Below are 22,362 nucleotides of genomic sequence, written 5' to 3' on the forward strand. Positions count from 1 at the left end.
AGCCGGCTGGACCAATCATGCAAGTGGACCACTTAGTCAGCCGCTCGACGGCGGCGGCGGTGGCAGCGGCAGGCAGCAACAGCCGCGATTAAAACTTTTGTTTTTTATTCCGTGTTTCCCGGCTTGTGTGAAAAAGCAATTATGAGAGAAAAATACTGAGTGAGGGAGCAGAGAGAGAAAAATGAAAACCTGCTGCAGGACAGGTTGCGTGAAAAAAAAAAATCGAAAGGGACAAAGCAGGAAGAGGAATTGGGAAAAGGTGCGGTGGAGGTTGTGAATGTCACGGTGTTAAAAAGAAAACATAAAAGCGTTCAGAAAAGCCCTTTAAATAACAGCCTCTACTTAACACCTTCCAGCGGCACCAAGACTTACTGTAAAAAAAAACAAATTCAGAGATAATTAACCTCAACACTGTTGTCGGCGAGAGCAGAGAGATGGAGGGAAGCAGAGATTAGACGCCGGTGTGAACCACCATCCGGGTGTTAGTGTTGTCACGGTGTATCACGGCGCTGCCGTCATTATCACCCGCTTCAAGAGCAGCGGGCGCTCGCTGACTGTGCGTGCGCACGTGCGTTTATAAGAGCAACAAAAGCGCGTGTGTGTGACACCAGGGAGGCAGCGTGGAGACAGTGTGTACGTCAATCGCTGAGGTGAGAGGGGGAAGAAAAAAAACAACCCTCAACATCCTCATGACATTTGTTCCTCCTCAGAAAAAAAAATGGGGGGGAAAAAAAAATGTTTCTTCACGGTTGCACGATCTTGGTACGACAAGAATCCAGACGGAGGGCAGCAATGGTGCTGCTACAGCTGTTGCTGTCAAAGTCGCTGTTGACTGAGCGGAAATGTATCAGCACGGGGATCAAAGGACATCGAAACCCGTCCGCTTGTCATTTTCACAAAGGGAGGTCTTGAGAAACGATCCACCGCTCTCACATTTTCCATCCCGGTCAGCGCCTTTAAGCGCAAATTGCTTCCGAGGCCGTAAATGGAGGAGGTGAGTTGACGGCGACGGGCTCTTTCACGCGGCGCAGGACCAACAATTGGACTGAAAACACCCTCAAGAGGCCGAAACGTAGACGACCTCACAAAGATGAGACGGTTAACGAAGCTTCTCCCGATCCAGGTCACAGACTCCCTGCGAGGGCTTTCGGCCTTACGACTCTGCACCGGCTCCTCCTCAGCAGGGGGGGCAGCAGCGCACAAACTCACGACCGGCCCCTCCGCTGACAGTCGGGAGTCGAGTCACCCGCGTTCTCGGACGGCGCCACGCGTGGCAATAAACGGCGCGAGCTTTAGCGAAAAGTCAGAACCGCAGGTCGCGCTCAATTTCTCAATCTGTCAAGATGACGGGCAGCGTGCAGAGCGCTGCGTCGTCGGCTTCTCGGCCGCTGACAGGATATATTAGGTTATCGTGAACCCCGCGGCACAGATCCGATCCTGCTGAGGACAATGACGGCTGTGTTGCGGACTGCGCTAAACACGCTCTTCTTGACATTTATCAGCACTGTGAGATGAAGTGAAATTAAAACCCTGTGCATGTGCGCCAACGGAGAAAACTCTGTAATTTTCAAAGCACTGGCGGCTAATAACGGGCTGATAATGCCCTTTGAAAACAAAACAGAAAAACTTTATTTTTTTCCATGGGTAGATAATATTTTTCCAGCCATCAGAACTTTAAAAACCTCAAATTAGAGTGTTTTGTTTGGTCTGAGAGTGCCACTGATATTAGGAGATTGCTACTATCAACGCTCACTTGTTTTTCAAAGTGACTCAGAAGCAGATTAATGAACGACAGTTATCATAATAATGTGTCCCTTTTTATGACGCCGTTTGCTTCTCTGAATTTCGTTATTGCGCTAAAGTGGTCAGGTCCCCCTACGCCGTCCAATCGCATCATCCGGGAGAGTCACAGTGGAGCGGATATAAACCAGTTGTGGAGTCGCACAGCAGCACTTTTGCAGAAGATCCTGCGGCTCAGCTGAGAGCAGCCCAACGTTACGAGCCGCAGGAGAGACACATTTTTGAAGGCTCAGCTGAGTGAGTTGTTTAATTACAAAGAACTGAGACACACAAAGTAATTTAAAAAAAATGTCAACATTTATACTAGTCCTGCTATTTTTTTCATGTCTGTTTTCGAACAGGGAGCTTTAAGTGTATTTAGTTGAAACTGAAGACATTTTAAGATGCCTTAAATTAAATTTTCTTGCGATTTAGTGCATTAGCCATTTGACATGAAATTTCATTTTATTTCATCCATTTGTCATCATGGTTGCAAATGTTTCACCTGGTATCTGGTATTTACTGCTTCTTTGTGTTTTTTGAATTTGTGCACCCACTTTTTTTTTTGTTTGTTTTAATCAGCCGAGGAAAGCAAAGCAACCAAATCAACAGGCTCATTTTTTCCGAGCAAAAAAAAAAGAAAAAAGGAAGCGACCTCCCGGCGACGGAGGGCAGTTCAGCTCTGACCAGCGCCCGCCGATGACAAACTGTACGCGCACGGCACTCGGGGGCCAAGACAGGCGTGATTAAAGTCTGAGACCATCTGTACATCTTGGCAGTGTCTCTGCGTGCTCCTCGCGACTTCACCCGCCGCCGCTTAATTGATGAAGGGCCGGGGCCGAAATGAGAGTGAACAGCTGAGAGCCTCCCCTCAGATCTGCGCCGCTTCCCTCACCTCTCTCCTTCCCTGCCCTTCGCTCTCACGCTAAATGGAAGCTGTGTGTCGCTGCGTTAGGAAGCCGGTCACATCCCCGCTCTTCTTTTTAGCCTCTCTCTCTCTCTCTCTCTCTCTCTCTCTCTCTCTCTCTCTCTCTATCTCTCTCTCTCTCTCTCTCTCTCTCTCTCTCTCTCTCTCTCTCTCTCTCTCTCTCTCTCTCTCTCTCTCTCTCTCTCTCTCTCTCTCTCTCTCTCTCTCTCTCTCTCTCTCTCTCTCTCTCTCTCTTTTCCCCTCCTTCGAGCGCCTGCTTCTCGTTTTCATCTCCCACCTCTACCTTGCTCTCTATCCTTGACACACACACACACACACACACACACACACACACACACACACACACACACACACACACACACACACACACACACAAGTACTCGGAGTGGTGCTCTGCTCCGGGCAGATCTCGTTCTGTCCGCGCCGACGCCCTCCGCTGAGTCCGCCAGTCACAACCTTCAGAGCCAGAAGAAAAAAATTTCACTGCCCAGACGAGCGCGTGTGTGAATATGCGTGTTAGTGTGTGTGTGTGCGTGTGAGTGTGTGAGAGAGAGAGAGAGAGCGAGAGAGAGAGAGAGAGAGAGAGAGAGAGAGAGAAAATGTGTCTTGAAGCATGGATGAAATATGAGCTGTTAAATATGAATCCTTGGTTACGTTTCTGACGGCACACAGCGGCATCAATCAAGCGTGACGGGGTTGTTAAAAAAAATAAAAAATAAAATAAATCTGCAGGCGCCTACAGACGTGCATCGTCGTGGCGGCTCTTCGACATGTGCGACCGGCGACTTGCCGAGGCTTCGGTGGTATTACCCTGCATCGCATTTGCTACCCATTTGTCTGTGACACACACGGGCCCCTGCATTCAGGCTTCACTGACTTTAAACCTTGCTCGGGCTGACAGTAATTTCTGCCTCCAAATTACATTCCAATGGCTTCATAAATCTGCCTCCTCCTCCTCCGCCTCTTTCTCTTTGCCCCTCGCCTCCCCGTGTCACCCCCCTCCCCCCGCCCTTTTCTGTGTCATCCCCCATTTTGCACCCTTTTCACACCAGCCTCACCTTATTTTCCCTGCGCAAACTTCCGCCCCCTCCCGTCCTCCCGTCTTTCCCTTCCCGCTTTCCACTATTTCCTCTCTACCACCCTTCTTCTGCTTCCCCATCACTTGTTTTCCCTTTTCGTTTCAACCCCCCTCCTACCTCCCTGTTCTCCTCCTCCTCCTCCTCCTCCTCTTCCTCAACTGCACGCGCTCAGTAAATGAGAAACAGGGAGGCAGAGATGGGGAGGTTACGTGTGCGGGGTAGTTAAACAGTCACGCGCACACATAAATCCATACAGAGACACACACAACTCCCAACACAACTCCCGGCCGGCACAGACGTCCACACACACACACACACACACGCGCGCACAGAGATGTGTAAATACACATTAGCAGGAGTGCACATCCACAGACAACATCATAAACAGCACATCACACTGATTTTCAGGACAAGCTTTTTTTTTTTGGCTGCTGCATATTTACTGAGTTTCTAAATTGATTTGTGCAGGCCAGACACACACACACACACACACACACACACACACACACACACACACACACACACACACACACATACACACACACACCTGTGCGCAAATGGCCAATTTAATGAGTGTTCATTTCACAGATTGCGCCTCCAGGTGAAATAACCGCCGATGTTGGGCCCTGGCGACTCGGCCAAGCGTTCTCCGGCCAGTCGTCTTTACGGGCCACGGCGGGCGGCCAACACACCCCTCACCTCCCCGGCCGCAGCGGGCGGGACACGCGCGCGCGGCACGGAAGACACACAAAGGCGCAGGGAGTGCGCGCGACGCGGGCGCAGGCTCCTGTGTGAAGGCGGAGCTTGCACCGTAAGCACGGAAGCCCGACGGAGAACAATACGGCCGTCTGACAATGGAGCTCGGAGGAATTCTCTCCATATTAATATTGAGCGCGGCGCGCGCGGAGAGGGTTTGTGTCAGCAGGGGCGCAAGCCTATCAGGCCGGCTAACAGCGGCGTTAGGTGGAGGAGCTGGGAGAGGTGGGAAGAGGGGGAGGGCGAGTGATTACAAAGTGCTCAGACTTTTGGTCCCAAGCCACGTAACTATGAATCCCCACCTCCTCACCCCCTCACTTCCTGCTGCCTCGCTCCCTCGCAGCGCACACAGAGGGAGCGCACGGCGCCAAGTATCACAGCTGCCACTTTTATTTGCTTTCCAATTTCTAAATTATCCTGAACAGGCCGATAAAGGAGTGGAAGGAGAAGGAGATCTGCGTTTTTTAGTTTCCAGCTGTCACCCGCTAATGTGTTAATCTTGCAAAGAGGCACGCCTGGAAAGTCGTTTGGAGGAGAATTTAAAAATATAAAGTCATGACAACCATCTTTTTCTTGTTGCTTTCAAAATACATACCAAAAAAATACAGAGGCACACGCAACACAACAAAATGTTTTGTTGGCCTCATTTCTGTTATATCCCTCCTAAAAAATTAAATTTAAGACCTGATCACATCACCTGACTTTTCATATCTGACCTCCCTCTGCAAATTCTGCAAGGTCACAACTAACAAAAGGCTTATAGCCACATATGTTGCCTCCATCTGGAAACACTGTACTAACATTGACTTTCAGCACGCACAACATCTGTCTGTTTCCTCTCATATAAAGTGTCCAGCTCATATACAGCCAGTATATAAAAAAAAATATATATAAAGTAACGAGGGAACATAGTGGATCATTACTGTGCAAAGAAAGAGAAAAACAAAACATCGCGAGCATTTGGGCAGCAGAGAAGCCACAGCCGGAGCCTCACACTGGGGTTTTTTTTTTTCCTCTTTTGCCTTCAGGCCACACAGTTGTCATTGACCGGCTCACAAGAGCAGAGTGATTCCTTTCCCCCCGAGGAGCAAAACACTGCCTGTGTGCTCTCTTATGCAGAAGGGAAAAGATGGGGGAAAAAATAAGAAACAGAAAAAAAAGACAGCCAGCACCTCCACTGGTTGTCTTTCTGTAATACTATGACCTTAACATTGCTGTGCAGAAATAAAAGAGAAAGTTTCGTACAGATTGAATTATTTCAACAAAAAAAAGCTACATATTTACTATCAGCAACATGAGCAAAATTATTAAAGTATTTGCTCCTTTATTGGCATTTTTCTTGTGTCTTTGTGTTTTCTGATTGGATATTGAAGATATAAATATCCCATATAAACCACTTATAATTAATTTGATTGAACAACAACTCTGAATGTTTTTTCTAAAAGTCACGGTATTCCAAATATATCTTTTAAGTGAAAATGTTCTTCTGGCATCTGGATATAGAAATGGATTTTCAGTGAGTCCTATTCATTTATTTATTTATTTATTTATTTATTTATTCCAGTGAAGGTTACAATCATCAAATAATGCAAACGTTTCCTGGAAAACACGACTTCATCTTTCATAGCTGTTGACCTCAGGCAACTCTAGATGTTTACTGCATTTGAGCTCAAAAGAGGACGAGTCGGGAGCACTTTGGAAACGAGCATGCCATTATAAATACAAATCAATAGGAAAGGTGTACACAAGCAGGCAATAATGTAAAAAGGGAAAAGAACTGAATTTTGGTGTTTCGTTACTGAATACAGGTTTTGTGTTGAGCCCCTTCATATTCAGCTGTTGCAGAAGTGCTGGTTATTAAGCGAGGGACCTTCATCTCAGACTGCAGCACACTTATCTACAACCCTTTACAGACTAAAGTCCTCCTTCTGCCTCTCTCCCCGTGCTTGTACAGCCCTTCACGACACGCTCCCATAACGCTTTTTTTCATTTTAAAAAGAAAAGAAAATAATGTTTTAACACCATCCGTGCTGTTATACAGACACCGGCTCATTATTTGATGTCTAACGGGCAGCAGCTAGCGAAGTGTGGAGACGCGGCTGATGTTCAATATTCACATCGTGTCCGGTGCAGGCAGACATTTTGCCTGCAGTAGAAAAGATTAGTGCGAAGTAAGTAAAAGGCGCTTTTGGACAAGACGCTGCACCTCGCTTTAAAACGTCAAGGCCGTGAAAGGTGCCGTTTGCTGTTGATACGTGACAGGCGACATCCAATTTAAAAACTTCATTTTCATTTGGCTTTCACGTCAGCGCGGAGCACCGCTCTCCAAAACACCTACACAGGAGCATGAAATTACATCGGTCATTTAATTGCAAAGGACTGAGAGGGTTTGGAGCAGAAATTCTGCATACGTTCGGCAGACAGGCCATTATGCCCATTTGTCCTTAAATGCCAATCACAAAGTCATCTCGTTTCGCAAACAAGGTCTTTTTAGTATTCCGTTTTCATGACACATGTTAGCTGAACTCTGCACATATAAATCAGTTTGTCGCGCCGCACGCCAGCTATCAGTTTGGAGCGGTTTTATAAAGAGGACAATTTATCTCGCCACACACTGCCCGACTTCATTCCACACGAGGCGACGACATAAATGCAAAACACCCACCTAAACACATTGCTTTCCATATGTGGAGCTCGTTAAGTCACGCAAATTGGAAACACAGGCCGTCACGCTAGCGTATGGCTGCAGGTTGTTGTTGTTTTTTTTTTGTTTTGTTTTTTAATTGTTTTATTTTTTTCTTCTAGTACTAAAACGGACGTGGGCCTGTTGAGCAAGTTTTTCTCAGCTACAGCGAGTGTCCTTTAGAGATGAAAATGAGGACGGCTTTATTTGTCCCTATTTGGGTTTAAGCAAACTGCATGATAATTTCCCAGTTGGCTACGCAGTCTACTTACTGCGGGCTAAAGTGAAAAAGTGAATGTGTGCAACGGAGCAGTTAATAGCCTTGATGAATCTTTCTCTTTTAAACTGAGGATGTCTGATGAAACCTTATATTTCTAAAGTCGGCGTTCACTGGGGGGGTTTGAATCGGCGCAAACGACACAAGTGCTTAGCGCGTGGTGGTTAATGAAAGCTCCAAAGCTTTGTGTGAAGAGGAAAAGGAGAAAATAAAACATTGTTACCTTAATTGGCCGTTTGTGTCCATTGGGATCTTACTTAGTGTTGTGCATATGCTGAATTGACCTTCAGGAGGATTTTTTACGAGGTACTTAATTTTAAATGCAATAACAGTTCTGAAGGGAATAATTAAATAGCTGCTACCTGTTATTTTTCCATACCGTGCCGACACCGAGTCCTAAAGGCTTTTTTGGAGCTGCTTCAAAAAAAATAAAAAAGATGGAAAAGAATATTATTTATCTACCAACCTATATGGCATTTTAATCATATTTATTTTTAGGCATTTAAGTAATTGTGCCACTAAATGTTAATTTGCATATTTACATATATAATGTCAACAGCTAATTAGCAAAACAGATATATTAAATCCCTTAACTATTGAAAGATTGCATGCAAATGAATTTAATGAAGTCATAGTGGTTGAAAGGGAAATTGAATACGCTCTGTTTGTCTGCTGTCTCTTTTTAGATTGGTTCTCACTGACACTGGGGCAGTGGACATGCTGAAACAAACACCAACCACGGCACCTGGAGAACAGTAGACGGGGCCTCTCAAGCTGTGAAGGAACTTCTCGCGCTCACGGACCTCCTGACGGAGCCTACCAAAGTGCTGCTCTAAGCGCACAACTCCACAACCTTGTGCGAAACGGTTGCTGAGACACTTACAGCCACTTCTCCGTACCAGACCAACTTCTCCATCACGGCCAACTCAAGTAGACTACTTACAACCACTTTACGGTGAAATTGAAGGTGTGTTTTTTTCTTCTTCTTCTTCTGATAAAAACCCATAAAAGATCCTCTTCAGGACCCTTTCATTGATTTTTGTGGAAACAGGCTTATTCTCACTTTGTTTCTTCACATTTTGACGTCCCTCCGTTTTCAGAGAACGAGTGTCGCATGGCATCAAACTATTTCTGAATGACCCACTGCTTGCATGTGTATCCAGGATGGCTTTTACTTCCAAGAAAGACTACTGAGCCTTCATCCATCTTCTGCCTGTCAGCCCAGCTGTAGTGTTTGGGTGTGGAGCGATGGTTTTAGAATTAGGCCTCTGGATGCCTGTTGAAGATGACTTGAGTTGGCAGGCCTAAAAGCCCCCAATCCCAGAGAGAGAAAGAGCTTGGCAGTAGGACACAGAGACGCACATGCACACACACACGCACAACACGCAAATGATGGTGCAGAGGTGGCTTTGAGCAGTGCTGGTTATCATGATCTTTATCATCATTCACCCAAGCTGAGGAAGATTCAACGGCCCTGAGGAGCCACACTACTCTTCTGTACAATTCACAGAAAACTGCCCAAACAAACACACAGACAGATCAAAAGCAGCAGCCTTAATCTTTTAGACGCAGCAACACTCCTCTACGCGCACCCCTGATAGAGGAAGACAATCTGCAAGAGAGCTGACTTGAAGGAGACAGAGTCTGAGCAGGTTAGAGAGCCCGCTGCAATCAGATCTTGGGTCACTCACACCTTCTCCACTCACACATCACAGTAAGAGAGATCACAGACAATAAGGGGGAAAACTAATAAATAAACAACAAATACATTGCAGCTCCCGCAGTGGTACTTATTTCAGGAGTATGATTGGAATGTTAGAGAGGAAAAAGCACAAAGAAGGCGGAGGCCGAATGCACAGGCAAGAAAACTAAGGCCTGGGGTGAGAGGAAAACAGAAAGGGTGGTGGGGGGTTTAAAAAAAAAAAAGCTGCTGCATCTAAATGAAAAGCAGAGACTAAGTCACCGTGGAGGGGAGGAGTGAGTAGAGCAGAGCTGATTGATCCACTCTCAGTGTGTAGGAACTCAAATGGGAACTGGAGAGGAAATGATAAAAGAGGATTAAAAAGAGATAGAGACATGGGAGGAGAGGAGTGGAGTGACAGCACTCCTGTAAACAAACCCCCGGAGTGGATGGAAGGAAAGATTGTGAAGGTGGCCAAATGGTGAGTGCGTGCAGCTGGGAAGAGGTAGATGCTATGGACAAGACGCAGGTTTAGGACCATGCAGAAAGAAAGACAAGCATTCACACTCATCCCTAGAGTCAAGTTAGAGTTCGCAATTAGTCTCACGTGCTTGTCTTTGGACTGTGGAAGGAAGCGGCAGAACCCGCAGAGAACATGCAAACTATACACAGAAAGGCCCATGTGCTACCACTGCACCACTGCATCACGCTTTATTGTATTTAGCCTAATACTGGGATTACTTGTAAACATATATATAGAGGACGTTATCATGTTGATGTGAAAATACTTTTTTCTACTTTTTTCTTCTCAACTATACATTTTAAAAAGTTGTTTGAGCTCAAGGCTAAGCACTTGCTGATGCAAAGCTGATGCGAGATGCTCAGATTTTTCTGCCCTTATATGATGGTCTGTGGCACTTTATCTGTGTCTTAGCCTCCACCCTCACTATTGTTGCCATCTCTTGTTTGCTTTGCATGGATTTTGACTGTAGCCAAGGGGTTAGTTTGCATCCAGCCCCGAGTTCACATACAAACACACAAATTACATACATTCTTGCACAGAAAGGGTAAAAAAAAAAAAAATCCTTGCCTTCAGAGGATTTGCTTATCAAATGTGCTGTCAAATCATGTCAGCCATTTCATGTCAGGGCACGGTTTGTTGCCTGAGGCTAAGAAAAGGCAAGGATTCAATCAAGAGTGGGCCACATTGTGATTTGTGCAACTTTCACAACTGTACATTATTCATACTCTATAAATAGTGGCTTGTGAATGAGCGTACGCAGAGATCAATTTATCCACAAATGTTGAATTTATGTTACTGAAGCTGGTGGCAGGAACTCGCTTTGAGACAAGTCATAAAACATCCACCAAGGACAATATTAATGTTGCATAAAAATTGTTCTCTGTAAAGCATCTGACTGAAATATTTCTCGAGACTTAAGGAACACCGTGCTGAATAATTTAGAGAAAATTCACAAACAATAACAAGTAAGAGAATATATGCATTATACATCTCAGTATGTAAATGGTTGGCACTCAGAGTATTTACTTATTTACCTACATTTCTCTGTGTTTAATCCATAACCATGATCAGTTTCTTTTAGAATTTCCATATGTTATCTCAGTTTTTAGTGTTTTCTTGTGTTTCCTTGCATGCATTCTCTGTGTAATGACACTGGATGGTTGGATGCTACTGTGTTGTCTCGAAAGCTATCAACAGCACCATGGGCAATTAATCTGATGTTCTTCTCCCCCTTCTCTCCTCCAGTTTAGTTTCATGTCACTCACTCCATTTTTGTTAATCTCCCAGGAGAAAAATTTTACTCTCCCACTCGTCCCTTTACACAACTGTCACCAATTTTCTACATTCCATCTCATCCTTTTGCTCTCATTCATTCTTGTAATATTTTTTCGCCTGATGATTCTACCCTTCAACACGCTCTGTGCATCTGAATGTCTATTCATCTTCTGCTTGGCTGCTCTGACCCATATAATGGACAGTCCCTCTTAAGTGTATCTGACTATTCATTTACAAAATCTTCTTTAGAATAATATATTTGAAATTTTTTTGAATACCTTCAAGTGATTTAGTATTTATTAATTGATGTTTAAAAAAAGAGAGAAAATTATCGCTTCACTGTTCTAATGTTGTTTCTCGTTTGTTCTTTTTTCATTAGGAGTTGTGCAACAACATGGCGGCCGAGAGTCTTGCCGAGCTCCGTGATTGGCTGTTTTTGCTCCTCCTGTGCCTCACCTTATTAGCTGAGGTGCTGGAGCTGGCTGCAGCGGCGATTGCCATGGAGACAGGCGAGGGAGATGAGGGCATTGTTTGTCCCTCAGTGTGCCGCTGTGATGAGGGTTTTGTCTACTGCAACGACCGCGGCCTCAGCATAATTCCACCACTTCCATTGATGGCTGCTATCCTGTACTTGCAGAGCAACCGTCTAAGCAATGCGGGGCTGCCACCTTCATTGGAACGCAGCACTTCCATACGGGTGATTTACCTGTATGCCAACCAGCTGGATGAATTCCCTGTACACCTTCCACCCTCCTTACGGGAGCTCCATTTGCAGGATAATAATATACGAACGTTACCGAGATCTGCTTTGGCCAAACTACCCCTGCTAGAACGTTTACACCTGGATGATAACTCCATATCTACGGTTAGTATCCAGGAGAGAGCTTTTTCTGGGACTCCACGGCTGCGACTTCTTTTTCTGTCTCGCAACCATTTGTCAAGTATTCCTGCAGGCCTGCCGGCATCCTTGGAAGAGTTGCGACTGGACGACAACCGAATCAGCACCATTCCCACACATGCCTTCCGTGGCCTCTCCTCCCTGCGGCGCTTGGTCCTGGATGGAAACCTTCTGGCGAACACACGCATTGCCGATGACACCTTTTCACGTCTCTCCAACCTCACGGAGTTGTCACTGGTCCGTAATGCGCTTCAGTCTCCACCAGTCAACCTACCTTCGGCTCACCTGGTGCGGCTCCATTTGCAAGACAATGGAATGACTCACATACCACGAGGGGCGCTGGATGGGATGCGGCGGCTGCAGAAGCTGGACCTGTCTGGAAATAACCTGACTACTTTGCCACGAGGACTACTGAAGGACACTGAAAGCCTGGAGATGCTGTTGGTAAGGGGAAACCCCTGGTACTGTGGCTGCAACCTACGCTGGCTCCACAATTGGCTTCACGGACGTGGGGCAGCAGTTACTGTCAGGGGTTTGACATGTCAGGGCCCAGAGTCTGTGAGGGGCCAGATTCTCAAAGACCTTACCTCCCTCATGGAACAATGTGAGGGCCCTCCTGCTGTTCCAAGTACTGGAATGGGGATGAACCCAGCAGAAAGGTACGGGGAAGGTGATGATGGAATCGGAAGAGGCCCAGCAGTGGCTTCAGTTCCCCATGGCAGTACTACCACTAGCTCTCTGCTGGTCCCTACACAAGGTTCCCTCTTCACCTTGCAAGCCAAGCAGCGGCCAGGCCTTGTGTTGCCTCTGCCTCCAGGCAAAGGAGGGCAGGTGCTTGGAGAAGCCCTGGAGCTGTCTGTAAAACCTCTGTCCTCAGACAGCGTTCTGGTGAGCTGGTTGTGCCCCGAGCCAGCACCGTCCTTCCGTCTGTCTTGGCTGAGGTTGGGTAGCAGTGCAGCTCTTGGCTCCATAACAGAGACTCTAGTACCTGGCGAAAGAAGGCAGTATCTCCTTAACCAGCTCACTCCACGCTCCCATTACCTCATTTGCTTGCTGCCACTGCGGTCAGAGCCCTCTTTTGGAAGTTCCAACATGGGTTTGTCTCGATCTGGCAACATGGACTCAAACACAAAAGACTCGGCCCCGGCCTGTGCTCAGATAGAGACTGGAGACGCTGTGGTCAACTCAGGAGGTGAGGGGGAAGATAAAGAGGGACAGGACTCTGAACTTACAGCCCTGCCACTGGCTGGGATCATAGGAGGTGCAACAGCATTAGTCAGCCTGCTATTGATTTTTGGCATCTTCTGCTGGTATGGACAGAGGGCAGGTTATATTTCTGGGGACTCGGGCTCATACAGCAGGGGAAGAGGAGGAAAACATTATGATGACTATGTTGAGTCAGGCACCAAGAAAGACACTTCCATCTTAGAGATTAGGGCTCCTCCTGCGGGATTCCAGATGACAGCTTTGGCCCATCAGCCCCTGCAGCCAAAGCTTGAGGATGTCACCTACATCCACACAATTTTCCCTTCCTCCTCCTCTTCCTCCCAAGCTAACGGGACCTATCGGAGCAACCATGGGGCAGGCAGCCTCAATGGCACCATCCTCAGCCAAACCAGCCACCATCATGTCACTTATGGCACCAACCGAGGCTACAGAGAGGGTGGTATCCCAGATATAGATTATGCCTACACGTGATGATATGGGGATATCTTCTCTGAGACACAAATGCCAGGCGCCACTTTGAAGGTGACGACACCTTGGCTGGTTGCCGTTTTGTTTTTTCCAAAGTACCCTCTGTGCCTCTGCTGGTTCAATTCTGAATTGTTCGCTAGGTAGAAAAGACTAATATCAACTTTAACAAATTGACATTGCTATTGAGTGAGAAACGTTAGTCCTGCTATATATACTGTATACTACAAATACAGTAAGCCCTACTTTCAAAGCTATTCCTAGTTATTAATGGTTATGTTTCTCTTTTGGATGTCTAAGCGTCTTTCAAACCTAGTCTTCTGAACTCATATTAATACACGGTAACTTATTTCAGGTTGATATTCTAGGCTTAGCTGATTTAGCAGGAGATATATTTGTAATATGGGGAAAAGGCACTTGATGTGCATAGAGATAGCTCTCATATCATCCAACCAACTGTAAGCTCTGTGCTGTACAGATAAAAGGGATGACAAAGAGGGAGAAATCAATGGTTGTTATAACCCACACATGACAATGCATCACGGCCAGCATGAAAAGATGTGTTCCTAGCTTGCTACTTTTCTTCCAGTTTACTCCCCTCCGTTTTAAAAAATCTCCCTCTTTCCGCCTCTTCTTTTTGGGCGAAGGCTCCTTCCTTTTATTTCTCCCTTTTCTTTTGTAGTGCCGTGAGCAGAGGATGACTTTGTTCTTACCAAGGGAGCTGACAGCAGTGATAACAGGTCTGACAGAGACTAGAGACACAAGCCACAGCATGCGAAGGCTAATGAGGGGGAGAGAGATTGAGAGAGTGGTTCTGAGGGTTGATGGATAAATGGATGGAGGGATGGAACATAAAAAAAAACTGTCAAGAGAGTGGGTTTGCTGATTTGGGTACTAAGGGAGAAGTGTGAACATATGACATCGTGACAAAAAAGAATGAAAAGGAAGCCCCGGAAAAAAAAAAGTGTGTGCTGAACGCAGCAGAGATTAAAAAAGCAGACAAAAGGGCAAGATGACAGGGCCTCCACAGAGGGGCGTGAACAACTGAGGTGACAACAGGATAATGCCATAATCATCATTTTCTTAGCGACTGCTATGTTTTGCAAATACCTGATTGTTACACTATACTCATGGGCTGATGTTATAAGTCTTAGATATTAAATATGATGCAGTCTCCATCTTGTACCATGCGTCTTCATCAAAATCCCTCCATGCTATGTAACACCGGAAAATAATGTTAGAATGACAAAAAGGGACAAAGTGAGGGGAAAAGTAAGTTCACGGCGACATCACACCCAGCTCAAGTAAAACTGCTGTTAAAAAGATCCTTTTCACAATTCTGATAAAGTTCTGCATGTTTGAAAATGAGATTATGGTCGGGGATCGTCTCTCATCTCCTTAAAATGATGTGAACTCAATTTCTTACGTCGCTCGCTTAAATCCCTGGAAACAAAAATTTGAACGGAATGTCTCTGGTCTAATTCACACCCGCTGAAATTCATTCATAAAAGAGAAAGTAATGCATTTATGTCCAATGTTGTAAATGTTCTTGTATGGATAAAAATGATCATGGTATATGAATGTCATACTAGTGGAAGGTGACGGAAACGTTTAGATTATATTTATTAAAAAAAGATTGGGGACAGAAATAACAGGCCTGCAGGCAGTTTTCCTATGAAAGATTACAGTCAATAAACAACCTGACAAACTATTGTAATGCATCACATTGATGCAAAAATAATGTGATGAAATTTCCACATTTTAAGGAGGTTGTATTTTTATTTACACAAAACACTTAAGTCCCATGCAATTAGTTGTTAAACCACGAATATCAAAATGACAGCTTCTATGCCTTGATCATTTTTCATTTCTGTCGTTTTCAAGAACCGGGTTGTTTCGTTTGACAACTTTTTAGACCAAACAACTAGCTAATTGAAAAAAAAAAAAAAAAAAGTTTGCACATTCACCACAAAGCAAATCAACTGGGTGAAACCACATCAATTTTGACTGCTTCTCAGTGCCTGACCTGATATACTCTAATCTGCAGCACAGCTATAGCGCACTGTTGAGTACCAGTTCATCTGATTTAAGTTCAATGCAAAATCTGTAAAAGATCCAGGTCGATCAGATGAATCGCATCACTCACAGTTTTTATTCACAGCCTTCTGTGCAGCATCACACAGTCAAACATAGAAAGAGCAGAAAGGAAGATATACATGACATCTGGTTGTGTTCGGCTCAACTGAAACTGTTAATGTAATGGAGATTTAAAGCAACATACAAAAGAGACAGAGGGAGAGGGGAAGGGAAGACTGGTAGAAAGCCTTTTAGTGTCAAACCCATTTCTGTATATCTTGAAGCTCTTTTTCTCTGTTTAAAACTTTATTACTGTTCAGCAGTAATCCTCAAAGAGCTCTGACGTACGTGTTTTTCTGCATTTCTTGTTTGTTTTTTTTTTATTATTATTTTAGTTCTCTAAGAGCCAATTTCTGTCCTTTCATTCATTGCCTTTCTCTCATTCTGTGCACCGTTCTGTTTCCTTTGAAAATGTCACCCTCAGATGTGATAATGAAAAACACTCTCATGTATAAAACTAAAAATGGGTGCAAAATGCTGTTCCATTTATTGGTCTGTCTGCTTTTTTCTACACGGATGAATAAAGACTTCTAAAAGGAAAAGGCGTTTTATGGCTTTTGTTGTGTGTACGTGCATGTGTGTGTGCGTCCGTGTGTTGGCACGCACATGTTCATGTGCAAACAGGGTTCATTAAGTAAGAGACAAAGGAGTGTGATGTCCAACAATGCCAACTGGATAAGAATATAAAGACGGAAATGAACGGGAGGTTCACATTGGAATAATGACTTGTGACGGGAGGGACGGAGAGGGAACCTTGTGAAATCATACACACAATTCCTTAGTTGACACATATGCACAGTCAGTTCAAAGGGAACATTTCTTCTCACATCACACGCATATGATTTTGGCCCAAGAAGTTTGAGCACTTCCTGAAGTGACCGGACCGGAGTATGCATGCGTCCACTTGCGTGGATGCGTTCATGCTCTATATGTGCTCCCACGTGTGGCTGTAGACATGCCTCTCATTCTAAGAGAGTGCTAATGCTTGTGTGAGCATGGATCAATATAACGAACAGGGGAGTGTATAAGTGTCCATTAGGGGTGAACGCTCGGGCTGGGAGTCGGGCAGATATATACTTTATGTTAGTATAAATGGTTCATTATACACAGAGCGAACTCTGTATCTGACAAGAAGATAATGACAGCTGACTTCATGCAAACTATCATAAGCGAGATTCTCCATCCAGCCATTATAATGTCTGCGTGAGCGTCGACTGCAAGTGTGGCGTCTCCACCCTTAGCTACAATCCAGTGTCCGGAGTGTTTGCACACTGCTGTGGCCTATTATCTGGCGTGAGGCTCTGATGCCTCATTTTTATAACTCACAGCTTTTATTACTTGCATTGCGCCTCACGCAAAGTTGTGCTATTGCAGATACACAAGTGCATAAGACAGCAATAAAAACCAAAACGCGACGCTTCCCATTCATTTTAATGACCCTGGCTCCAAAATGACGACTGGCATTGGAAAGAGTTCATATTTTGGCTGTTGCAGCCTACAGTCAGCTATTGACTAAAGCAGCAAAGACTGTCAGATGTGTCAAAGCACCTGATACACGATAACAAAATGCAATCAAGAGACTTTTATTTAGGTGAGTGTGTAGTTTCAATGGTTTCCTTTTTGTTGTTTACTTACATGTAATAAATACATAATAACATTATGTCCATTAATGATGGCATACAATATTTATTTCTGCCAAATTACAGAAATATACTAAAAAATACAAAAAAATATATATCATTCTTGCTATATTATGCTCACTGACAAAACTTATTTCTCACTTTCCGTACAGCCCAAAATCTGGAGAGAAAAATCTCAAGTAAGCCACATGTTTTGTTTGTTTGTTTCCTCCATCCCTGAAACTGCTTGCCAACTATCAGTGAAACCCTTTTTTAGCCCAATAAGCCTCAAACATTCAACAAAATGGCCAGCTAAGGCTGGACATCATTTTTTTCAACACACTGCTGCCAAGAATCTTAAAGTGAAACATATTTCAGCAAAAAAAAATAAAATACACTTGCTTGATGTGTGATCACACTGCACAGTTGAAATGGATGGAAGTGTTTGCACAGCTCTCAGGTATCGTTTACTGGAGGTGCCACGGAAGCACTGACGCTCGGCTCATTCAAGGGTGCCTGACATTTTGAAGGATTGTCACTTGAACGCAATTAAAAAGCTGCATTGTGCTTTAAATTTTAGCCCTCTTCATGGTAACCAGAGGACGTTCTTCAGCCTCATTTGTTGAATCATTTACCAAACCAGCACAGCCTCTGTTTCCATCTAGGACGTGGCCTGTTTGAGATCTCTCAGTTCTATGTGTTATAGTTTCTTTCTGATGTTGTTGGGGTTTTAAATAAATCATTTAGGATTTTACAAATCCAAAACATTATTGTCCAAGACAATAGTAGGAGTGCTAAATGCAAAGTTATGAAAAATAAATTATTTGCATGCGTCATGCACGATTCTTCATTTTAAGAAGTCTACTAGAAGGCTACAAAAGGTTTTTATACCTTCAATAGAAATACCACCGTTATAATGAATACACTATATACTATACATTTATGCTCATCATTCAGAATTTGGGTGAATTGTACTTACATTGCATGACATGTTTGAGGTTCAATTTTAACATTTTCCAGTTCGGAATGAAAAAAATGAGACAGACTAATTACAAGTGAATACAGCGTATAAAAATGAAAGTCCCATGCTTTTACATCGGCAACACTACTTATGTTTTTATAAACATGCAGGTTTGCAAAATCAACATATTTCATTTCCCCATTCCCTCACACTACGACAATATATCAGAAAGCTTTTCACTAATTGACCACATAGATTACCTGTCAAGGACATTTTATAAACTTATTTGTCAATTGTTCCATGTTTAACTTCTGACCTTAGTGGGTAGCCACTCTGTGATTAATCGCTAACCACAGGAATTCCACCTTCATTGCCTGTATTTTCTTTTTCATTAAAATGGAATGCAGAAATAAATGAAAAAGGATTCACTATGAAATATATCTATGTACTGTAAGTATACACAGCAAGTGTGGGTTTGCCTTTACTTATTTTCAGTTTGGGCAGATTATTCATGCCTTTTTTGGCATTGTATTTAATTAACACAAAATGATTAATGCTTATATTTCCTATAATTTTGGAAATAGTGGAGGACAAAACATAATTTTTAGCAATATATGTTTTTAAAAGGTTAAAAAACATAAAGCCTCCACTTAAACAAACCATACATTCATGTTTTAGATGTTAAAAGTTGTGACAACAGCTGGTAGTCACAATCGTGTCTGAGTCCAGAAAGCACTGCTGCTGATGAATGTCATTGCACATGTATTTTGTTAATTAAATCGCCAAAAGAGGAATTAATCCGCAGAGTCACCACAATGTCAAACCTGCTAATCAGACTGTGGACTCACAATCGTCAAGGGCAGCACGAGGAAAGCAATACACAGAAGCAATGTTTGCAACCTTGAATAATCTTTTTTGGCTTACAAACAAAAGTATATACATAGTAGTATATACAGACTTTAAATTCAAGTCAGGAATTCATTATTTCACTGGATTATCTTTGTGGATGCATATCTTTGGCATACAGAGTCAACGTGGGGCTGTTACTCCCACAGGGTCATAATGGAGTTGGTTAGCAAACAATACGTTTCTCCACCAACACACACTGAGAGGAACCCGAGGAAAGATAACTCGCTGATTCAAACACAGCACACTGAGCTGTGGTGGACATTGCTGGAATAAAAGGAGTGCATAGAAAATAACACAGCTCCCTGGGGGATTCTGATAACACCAACTGTATGAATCAACCTGGCCTGCGGAGAGATGCTTTAAAGCAAGATTCCTTAAGGAGAGAGTGAGAGAGAGAGAGAGAGAGAGAGAGAGAGAGAGAGAGATTGAGAGAGAGAGGAAAAACTAAATCAAAAGTTCTCTAACCTTGTAGAAAGCAAAGGAAAAGGATGGACAAATTAGCCTTGATACTGCAAATGTTCCCGGTTGAATTCTGGGTTACTTTGGCCAATGCTTTCATTTAAGCTTAATTATGAGCCTGCAAGTTATAACCTCTGTGCCAGAAAACAAGAAAGAAGAACAAGAGAGGCAGGGCAAGCAGAGCTCAATTAAAAGTGCTTCTCAACTTTTCTTAAAGTTTTGGTTTGTTATCCACTGTTGACTGAATCTCAACCTCACAAACACTGAGGTGGTAACAGTAAACAAAACATTTGTGATTTCCTGAAAGAAGCCCAAAAAGACATGAAAGTCCAAAAGATAGGAAATTGTTTATTTCTGGGTTGAAAATCACTGTCTCTGTGTTGTGATGATAACATAAGAATATTTGAGCATACTGAGCAAAATCTGGTCATCATGGTCAGATATAATAAGGGCCAATGAACCAAAGAAAAAAAAGCTTAACATGTTGCAGTCAAATGGGAGATTAAGTTATTTCTTGTCAGCTCCATCCAAATAAGAGAAAACAGGAAAGATAAAGATGGAAGATAATAGTGGGCAAAGATTTATTGGAGACGTTAGTTTTGCCATCAGACCAGCTGCTTATTTATCGATCAAATTTAGAAACTGAACCATTTTTTTCAGTGGCTAATAACAATAAAATATTGATGACAACATTACTATGTTAATGATAACTGCAACTATTTTTTACTGATAAATGCATTTCAAAATCAAAAACGGTGTCATGAACTTGCTCTCTTCTAAATGCATGATTGGGCTGTTTCTTTATAGCTTGGTGAACCACAGTGACCCTGGCTGATTACAATTTACCTCTTAATGCATCAACAATTTAAAAAGGGAGGCCTAAGCCCAGAAGGTCTGGCCCGCAGACGAGCACAATCACAACGGCTCCTATAAATAGTCTTGTCATTTCCGAAGCCCTAGTACACATGTTGCCGCTTCACAATGCCTGATAGATTGCAATTAGACGATAGTAATTGTGAGCAGTGGGTGCAATGTGCACTCGCTGCTCTTTTGCTGTGTGACCGAGTGTGAGCGTGTGTGTGTCATTATGTTACACAAGCATCAACTGTAATGGGACATGTGAGCAGACAATGAGGGCCCCTTGTATTTGCTGGTGGAGAGGCGGAAGGACGGCGAGATTAAAGCCCTTTTTAGAGGTTGGGACGATACATCCTTTGTAGTTTCTTTGCTAAGCTATAATTACAAAGATGAGAGAAAATGAAGTCTTCTTGTCTGCCTGCATTATACTTAATTATTCAAATAACACTGCCTACAATGAGGATAATCTTCCCCCAATGTGCTTTTAATTTCCATATTTTTCTATCCTCGTTCTGTCGCGGCACTTCTCAATGTTAAGTGAACAGCTGGTTCAGGGAGACTGTGTTGGATTTAAATGTCAAAAGTCCAAATGAAAAGTACTGATTGTAAAAAAAAACAGATAAAACTGTTAGGGGGAGTCATTTATCAGCCGTTTGTGAATGTACTAAACATGTGACTTTTGAGAGCAGTTCAAGTGTTCAACCCCAGCAGAGCCAAGGAGATGAAGACTTTGGGTGTGCAGCCAAAATCTTAATACGTCATTTGACTTGTGCCAAAACCAATATTTGAAGGAAGGAAACTATTATTGTCACAGGGAACTGGGGGTGCAAATGATTATTGCCACATTAAGGAGGGTATTAAGGGAAGCTGCACACAAAGCTGAATTCTGCCATATGCGAGAAACACATTCAAGGTTGGCAGCTGGCTTGCTTTACAAGCCACATATTACTGTCACATCCTGTAGGAGCACTGGTTTTAAAGTCTATCGATGGTTTCAGTCACGCTTAAACATCTGCTTTGGATGTCGAGCACGAGTTTGCTCTGAAAGAAGTGTGTCAGAGTGATCTGCGGCGTCTTAAGACTCTTTCATTTCTTTGTGGACTGACACCAGATAACAGTTCTGATCTCATCAGCCCCATCCTCAGACCTGTCGGATCCTATAATCAGTTCCCTGTCAAAACTTTCCATTTCCAATCAAAAGAATTTGCAGATCAGCCGCTTAATGTCTGTAAATATTTATATGGGAAATATTTAGGAAAATATAAATATATTTTATTTAATACATTTCTTTTATTATATATTTATTTTATATTGGAAATATAAATATTTCCTACATATATATATATATAGGAAATATTTGTGATTACATGTATGTATGATACAAGTGGCTATGCACATTTTTTGTTTTTTATTTCTTTTTATCTAACATTTACTTAACCAGGAAGTCAGTTATTTGATGATCTCAAACATTTAAGTCTGAAAAATATGCAAAAGAAACAAAAAAATCATGAACCTACCCAGGTAAATATGTGTGAGTACAGCCGTGCATGTTAATGCAATGACTGTGAGATGTGAACGAGCAGAGGCATTTAAGATAATTCAAGTAATTCTGACAGATTGGTTAAACGTCTACAACCCTTCATTTCACATCAGTTGGCACATAGCATGGACGTAAGAAGGTATAGAGGTATGCTGGCTGCAAGCTAACGTCAAAAAGATATCAGAGGTCCGCAAATCTTGGAAGCACACACAGAAAGGCATTTTAGATCTCACAGCCCATTCCATTTTCGTTTAAAGGTCAAATCAAGACTTTTGCTTTCAATTATATTATCAAGTCAAAAAGGCAAAA

General features: G+C 43.3%; 1 protein-coding gene across 5 annotated transcripts in view; it reads right to left on the reverse strand.

The window, feature by feature from the left end:
- macrod1 (mono-ADP ribosylhydrolase 1) overlaps window positions 1-22,362 on the reverse strand; it is a 98,797-nt gene that overhangs the window by 63,845 nt on the left and 12,590 nt on the right. The window contains exon 4 of one of the 5 annotated variants that reach the window (XM_076046674.1): window positions 11,307-12,867. The exons of the other annotated variants lie outside the window; for them this stretch is intronic. Within the exon in view, the coding sequence (XP_075902789.1) occupies window positions 12,422-12,867 (446 nt within the window). The 3' untranslated portion in view covers window positions 11,307-12,421. Of the gene's footprint in view, window positions 1-11,306; window positions 12,868-22,362 lie in introns of those variants that run through there. 5 annotated transcript variants of the gene reach the window in all.

This window comes from Nelusetta ayraudi, unplaced genomic scaffold, assembly GCF_046127955.1.
Source record: "Nelusetta ayraudi isolate G7.1 ecotype Tasmania unplaced genomic scaffold, CSIRO-AGI_Nayr_v1 ptg000090l, whole genome shotgun sequence".
In the NCBI taxonomy this organism is placed as follows: Eukaryota; Metazoa; Chordata; class Actinopteri; order Tetraodontiformes; family Monacanthidae; genus Nelusetta; species Nelusetta ayraudi.